Here is a 7,976-nt window from a genome sequence, read left to right as displayed (position 1 = left end):
CATTGCCTCCTTTAGTTTTTTTATTATTACTTCCACATCACCATCTTCATCTTTTAGTTCCACTCTTACTTTTTCTTCTTCTCCCTTTGAACTCTAAATCTTAAAAGTTAAATTCGTCATTTTGTAGCAGATTTATTTAGATTACACTCCCTCTGGTTCCTCCTTCCATTTATCATTCCCTTCATTTTCCCATTCCCTCCGTTACGATCCACGTCCTCCTGCTGCGTTTTCTTCTTGAATACACTCATTTATGTGGTCCAAAAATCTTGATCATGAGCTGGACCACATTTTAGTTACGTTTTTTTTTTTCCATCCACGTATTTGAATACCCATCAGATTAAAATTATACATATGTATATATGAACAGTAGATAAATTCAGACTTTCAGGGTGTAAATCACTGAGCCGTGCGTCTGCTTCAGGCTGAGCCGTTTTACGCAGTTTACACTTTTAAAAATATTGGTGTAATAAACTTGCCGTTTAAATTAACATTGCACGGAAACATATACAGTGCTGCGAAATAAAAATTAATAATAAGCGAGACCTTTTACTGCTGTTGGTTTTAGGAGGAACTCCTGCTGTGAGCAGAAAGGAAACTCGAATGCAGCTTGGAAATGATGCCCTTTTTTTTCCTTCTTCTTCTTTTACTCACGTCGAAAGTCACTGCGCCATTAATGCGTCACGGTAAGATTATTTAGGATGCAAACGCGTTTGCTTTCGGTTTACACATGAAGCCAGGCTACAAGATATCAATAGGAGGAAAGTCCAGACTTCAACTTATTTCCTTCTTTTTTTGTCAATGTGCTCAAAAAAAACCCCTAAACTTGACATGGGGATGGATGGGTTTAGCATTTGAATAACGCTTCTGTTCTTTAGCTCAACTTTAACCATTTGGAGCCGAAGTTCCCTGAGAATTAAATTTTCTGAGCCTTTTTATGGCGGTTTATTTGGAGTTATATTTAGAACAAAAGCAATTTACCTGTGAAGTTGAATTCGCAGGCATTTACATTTTATTTCTTCACAAACATCTGTAGAAAATTTACTATAATTGACACTGGTGTAGCTTTTGACGCAAGTCTGACGAGAGACGGACGAAAATGTCCAGAAATTCAGGCCAGAATGCGGGAGCAACGTTTAGGAGAGCTAAGCTAACGTTAGTGAGCTGTGAACATAGCTAGCTAGCTACTAGCGACACGGAGTGAAACTAGCCCACTGGTTTTGAAGAGCAGTTATTTCCACCGTTACCTGTGACCCCAAGTATAAACAACAACCAGACTTATTTCTGAACTCCATTAATTGATGGAACACGTCCTAGATTTGATACGTCAAAGGGAATCAGAGGTTTTTCTTCCTTCTTCGTGTGGCGATAAATACGCGTCAGGGTATTTCCTGTTTAATACTGAGTCCGGCAGCGCCTCCTGCTGTACGGGCGTACAAATTACCCACAAGTAACAGTTTTGCTCCACTTTTGACGTAACTAATGGAGCAAGGATTTTAAAAAAGGAGCGCGAGGAAAAAGAAGGTGATATTTGTGACTCACACGAGCGGCTTGGTGCCCTTGCATTCACTGACTCGTGACCGTGTAAAGGGAAAAAATGTGTGTGAAGATGTTAATACGAACTTTGTGCGAACTTTGCTCCAAACGTGCTGGACTGAATGGAGCAAAAGATATTAGAGCGGGAATTTAATATTTTGCGGCTTGTGGAGTGGAGTCTGTGTTCATGCAGTGATGAATTTGTAAAGGTGTACCAGTGTCTGAGTGACAAAAATATAAATATAGATGTTATTTAGTTTTACAAGTATGTGGATTTGTTTTGCTTCGTTTGTTTTTGATCATTTGTGGCAAAACTGTACATGTAAGATTATATATATATATATATATATATATATATATATATATATATATATATATATATATATATATATATATATATATATATATATATATATATATATATATATATATATATATATATATATATGTATGTATGTATATGTATGTATATGTATGTATATGTATGTATGTCACTCAAACAATACAATTCGTGCTTGTACTTAAGAATTTGAAGAAGTGTCACTGTTATTTTATATTGGTGACAGATAAATTACAAAACTAAGTTTTTTTTATTCTGTCACTTCAGTTTTACAGTTACACAAATATTTTATCACGCATTACACCTCCATGTTTATAATCCTTTTTACACGATGCTTTTTTTTTTTTTTTTTTTGCGGTTTTATTTGGAGATATAAACCGATAATGGTTTGTATCTAAATCTCGCGTGGTCTGGCGTTAGAAGGCCCCACAACTTTTCTTTTTTGTAGTTGTTTTAATTTATACATCAATAATATTTAAAAGTAAATGAAAACTTCATACAGCGGATGATTAAATGACGGATGGCGCATGTCACAGGTCACGTCTTAGATGTTTGCGCCACATTTGATCGGGACATTTGGTACACCTGCACTGGAGCAGTGAAATAACTCTGAAGACATTTATGCAGCTGTTGCCATATTAAATCGTCTCCAACAGGAATTTTAGCGCATAAATCTTCTTTGCCTTTTACCTGAGGAGCGCAGGAAAAGGCGCACTATTTGTCCAGCATGTATTAAAACAATGTACTTCAAGGTTATTTACTGCCGAACAGCTTTTAGAACTCATCTGGTGTTATTAATATATTGTTTGTTTAAAAATAGGCATACTAGTATTTGTTTAGGATGACTCGATAAACTTTGTTATGCAGTTTTTATCTGCGGACTGTTTTGCGGAGATTTCCCTTAATCCCATTATTGCCTGTATTTTTAGCTCCTCTGCGTCTTTTCCGAAACTTCTCTGTGGATTTTTCATGTATGAATGACGCTGTCCGTTGCCCTGCCAACAAAAAAACCTTCATCATACAATCAATCAAAAGTTAAAATACTAAGTTTATTCTTTTCCTCTTCTGCATTCTGAATTGTATTTTTTTAAAGAAACTCAAATTCAATTTGTACAACTGACTTGATTTTATTTTGAATTTCACATTAAAATACATAAGTACGAAAACCTGCAACTGTTCTTTATCAATAAATTAATTTATTTGCCTGGGTCAGAGATGATTGAGAGCAGATTGAACCGGTCGCCCCCGCTGTCGCTCTCCACGGTGACTTTGGCGCTGAGGCGCAGACTGCGGCCTCAGGCGATGCGGGCAGAAACAGTCCGAGTTCTGCAGCTGTGTGTGTGTGTGTGTGTGTGTGTGTGTGTGTGTGTGTGTGTGTGTGTGTGTGTGTGTGTGTGTGTGTGTGTGTGTGTGTCTGCCCGCTTGGCTGCTTGCTTCAGCTTCACACTCCGTCCGTCCCCCCGGGTCAGGCGCTTAAATAACCAGTTAACCGCCGTTTGACGAAGTCAATCAGTGCAGATATGCAGCTATAGCGGCCTGTGCGCAAAGTCGCAACGATCTGCCGACCGGAAGAGGGAGCGAAGCGTGGGAAGAGCGCGTGAACCCAAACGTGACAAGTCTTAGTCCAAAACAAAAAAAAAGATCGTCAGAAGTTAGGGATTATATTTAAAGTATTTAAATCAGAGAAACAGATCTGATTTAAATAATATCCTAACAGAAAAAAGATCTATCTATCTATCTATCTATCTATCTATCTATCTATCTATCTATCTATCTATCTATCTATCTATCTATCTATCTATCTATCTATCTATCTATCTATCTATCTATCTATCTATCTATCTATCTATCTATCTATCTATCTATCTATCTAACTATCTATCTATCTATCTATCTAGACTTCTCTTCAGTTAGGTCATTACATAATTTTATGTTTGCAATAAAAGAAGAAAAAGTCTATCTATCATTACTATTCCTATTCCTACTGTTATTATTATTATTATTATTATTATTATTATTATTATTATTATTATTATTATTATTATTATTCATCTGTGTCCTCCATAGCACGCGCCACTTTCCCTGCCCTGATACTTCCGCCGCCCTACATCAGAGGAAGTCGTCATTAAACTTGTGCGTTTGCTGTGTTTGCGGCGGAGGCGCGAGCCAAGCCCGCACGTGAGCAGCGCCGTCCACGGTCCGACCTGTGAGCCCGAGCGGAACAAAGGTTCTGTTTCCCTCCAGACCAAAGCCCGAAGCTACAGGTTTGTAAAATATACGTGAGACAAAAAAAAATCAATAATTCACATAAGAGCAGAAAACGTCTCAATACAGAAGTATTCATGTCGAACATGGCGCTGATTTTATTTAGTGTTGTTTTATTGTTATCGCGCAGGTGTTCATGAATGACTGCTCCTCTGCTCTAACATTTAGTCAAAACTAATTCCGCTTTATGGTATTTTTCATTCTCTAAACAAGTCCGCTTCTCAATTTTTTTTTTTTTAGAATATTTATGTTGTGAACTATAATAAACTACATAATTAATAAAGGGATATAGCATTATTATTATTATTATTATTATTATTATTATTATTATTATTATTATTATTATTATTATTATTATTATTATTACCAAATCCCTGCCAACAGCCATCACCATCTACAATAACCCTTCATGATCCGCTGGCCTTAACGAACCGCACTGATGCCAATGAACATTTTATTCTTCTTTTTTTTTATTGAACATAGAAGAAAATTTGTGACTGATCCAAATCCAGAATGCAGGGGGGGCTTTGGAGGTGTGTGTGTGTGTGGGGGGGGGGGGGGTCATTTTCCCTTTAAGCAGCGACCTGCCTGCGCGCGGACAGAGACGCAGGTTAGAGAATATAAAGTGAAAATCAGCGAAATGTTAAAAGTTTTAGTTTAAATCGCGGTAATCTAGGTGTTGGAGCGGATCAGACGCGCAGCAGCAACTACAAACCCCAACCCCTCATAACCCCTCATAACCCCCTCACGCAGAAAAAGTAAAAAGAATATAATTAACCCCAATTTTGGACACTCAGAGGAGAAGCCGCGGGATCTTTAATAAAAGGCAGTGATGCTGGGGAACTTAGAAATGCAAAATAATAATAATTATTATTAAAAAAAGGGCAACATTTTATTATCGGATGAAGTCATTGCAGAATAAATTTTAATTCCCCTCCGCTGTATGAGCTCCAACGTGCCTGTTTCATCAGTTCAATCCGTCGTTCAGTGTTTTCCAGACTTCACGTCTCCGCCGCGCCGCCATTGGACAGAACCGTCCGTCTGGCTTTCCGGTCGGACTCCTCATTGGACGCTGGGTGCTTTTTCTTTTCTTTTTTTTTTTCTTTTTTCTTTGACAGAGTTGAAGGAGACCGCCCCTCCCCCGCACCCCCGTTCCCACCTCTCTCTCTCTCTATTACTCTCTCTCTGCGCCTGAAGAAAAAAAAAAATCCTCCAGAAGTGAGTATCAATCAGAGAGAAGTTAGTGGGGCACAAAGAGAAAAAGCAGGACAGAGAGCAGGGCTCGCAAAAAGCCGCTGACTATCAGTCCGCGCGCAGTCAGCGATGGCCGCGTCCGCATTCAAACGCTAAAAAAAAACCTCTCTGCGTTTTCTAGTCAAAGTTTACTGGGATTACTTTGGACACTTGGTGAGTTTGCGCCCTGCTGTAAACACTGACGTGTGCAGCTTCTTCTTCTTCTTCCTCCTCCTCCTCTTCTTCTCTTTCTTCGTTTTCTTCTTCATTGTTTTGCCTCGCTGCTTTTGGACGGACGGACTGAGGGGGTTGGGGGGGCATCGGGGTTTTCTTGTTGTTGTGAATTTTCGCCGCGTTCTCCTCCTCCTCCTCCTGCCCAACTTTCGGGTGGATTTGAGAGAAATGAGTGAGAGGAGGCGATCGGCCGCAGCTCTGAGCTCTAGAGCCCACGCGTTTTCCGTGGAAGCCCTGATCGGCTCCAACAAGAAGAGGAAGCTCCGGGGCTGGGAGGAGAAGGAGCTGGAGCTGTCGATGGAGAGCCTCGCCACGGACGGAGAGGATCCGGCGCACTGTCTGGATATGGACCCGGGTCAGTGCGCGCGCGCACACACACACACACACACACACACACACACACACACACACACACACACACACACATATATATATATATATATATATATATATATATATATATATATATATATATATATATATATATATAAATTTTCTTTAATAACAAAAAGCACTAAACACCGCTACAAGTCCCCGTCAGGTCTCTCTGCGTCGTGGCTCCAGGCTTATGGACCCCAGGCGCATATGAGAGTCTGACTCCGAGAAATGCATCCGCTCCTCTGCGGCTGCGTTCCAGCAAAAACACGGCAGAGAAACACGACTGTTGCAGTTCATTTAAAAAGGAACTCGTGCAGGCCCGCCCTGCTTTAACCTCACACAGCTATGACATAGAAAGCGTTGATTTTAAATTAATAATTTCGGTTTGCACCTTTGAAGCATCCAGGGACGCACGCAGTCACCGTGTGTCTTGAATACTTTGGTGCGTAAAAACCCAGTCGACCTTTGGGTAACTTAGGCCGTAAACCGCCCGCACCAACACTCAAATAAGTGACTCTCATCTATCGCGTTTCACTGTAAAACAGGAGCGGACTTCAACAGATTGAAACATCCTGATGCCGAGAGGACAGGTGCGTAAAAATAATGAGCTGACCCCGCGCAGAACAGGTCAGAACAGGTCAGGCAGGAGGCCGCTTAAAGCGCAGGCTGGGGCGCATTGCGTAACGAAATGTGGGTTCTATAGCCTTGTTTGTGTTAACATGCATGCAGATAAAATGTTGTGAAAAAAATAAACAAAAAGACTGTTAACAGTTGTACAGCTTAAATTTGACAAAAAAAAGAGCAACCCTATTATTTATTTATATTATTTCATGTTTTGTATTCTATTTCTACAACCACCCTGTACTCAGCATAAAACTACATTTTTGGGGGGGGAATGCAGTAAATAGTATCCACTACATTTATCTGAATTTTTAATCGAGTATATTAATAGTGACATTAAGTTAGATAATATTCTCGTAAGGTCAAAAAAACAAAACAAAATTAAAAAAAACTTCTAACACTCGTAGTTGCGAAACTTGTGGAGACTTAAGCTAAGCAACGTTCACACTCATTATACCTGAACTACGCGTCTTAGCTGGGAAAAGTTGATACGTCTTTAAAAAGTTTCTAATTTCAGTATGAATTCACTCATTCGTCACAGTTCCGATTTTCTTTCTGTCTTTTTAGTTGGAATTGAAGAAAATTAGTGCTGAGTAAGCAAATAAAAGATTGACTAATTAATTTACGTGTCTTTTGACGTAATTTATATCCCAAAGTATTAGCTAAAAAAACCCATCTCTCTTCCCCCCCAAGATACATATTTTTATTGTTATTATTATTATTATTATTATTGTTATTAATATGATTCAGTTTGTCTCCGCAGTGTGTGAACGGCTTCATTCATACTTATTTTGTTTTTATATATATTATTTTCATCTCGCCCGTTTCATTCATTTTCCACATGTGCCACTCCGCCGTAGCCAGGGTTGCAAATAGCAGCCGCTTAATTTGCCTCGTGAAATCCTCCCGCTGCCTCGCGCGCGCCAGCGTCAGGCCTCCGCTCACAGATTTTCAACCCTGAACTTCTCAGATTAAGGTTCAGACTTGTCCTCCATACTCCTGACTGAACGTGTACAGGCTTATGCGCTACAGCAAGCCGGCCGCCACACTTAGACCCGTCATATATACACGGTTTAAAAGCACAGGTTGTATATTTGGAAATTTAGATACATAATAATAATGACAAACATGTTATGTTGATTTCATCGTGATGAGTTCGGTTCGGATCGGTGTGGGACTCGGGAGACGGATCTCCTCGCGCAGCCGGAACTCAACGCTCTTTTTTTTTTTTACGTCGCGCTCCTCTTCGCTCCGATAATAAGAAAAAAGAGAAAGAAGAAAGAAATATGGAAAAGAATGGAGTTGTGTCCCTGAACCCTTACAGGAAGCGTGTTGTTTGTGTTGCTGTTGAAGCGCTGAGCTGTCTGCGCTG

At 39.7% G+C, this 7,976-nt stretch overlaps 1 protein-coding gene across 1 annotated transcript in view; it reads left to right on the top strand.

Annotated features, from left to right (window-relative positions):
* Window positions 1-5,324: 5,324 nt before the first annotated feature.
* tbx15 (T-box transcription factor 15) overlaps window positions 5,325-7,976 on the top strand; it is a 54,745-nt gene continuing 52,093 nt past the window's right edge. The window contains exon 1 of the mRNA XM_081600044.1: window positions 5,325-5,960. Within this exon, the coding sequence (XP_081456170.1) occupies window positions 5,774-5,960 (187 nt within the window). The 5' untranslated portion in view covers window positions 5,325-5,773. The remainder of the gene's footprint in view (window positions 5,961-7,976) is intronic.

This window comes from Poecilia reticulata, chromosome 2, assembly GCF_904066995.2.
Source record: "Poecilia reticulata chromosome 2, P_reticulata-male-v2, whole genome shotgun sequence".
In the NCBI taxonomy this organism is placed as follows: domain Eukaryota; kingdom Metazoa; phylum Chordata; class Actinopteri; order Cyprinodontiformes; family Poeciliidae; genus Poecilia; species Poecilia reticulata.
Note: the sequence above shows the minus strand (reverse complement) of the source record. Positions and strands in the feature narration are given on the sequence as shown.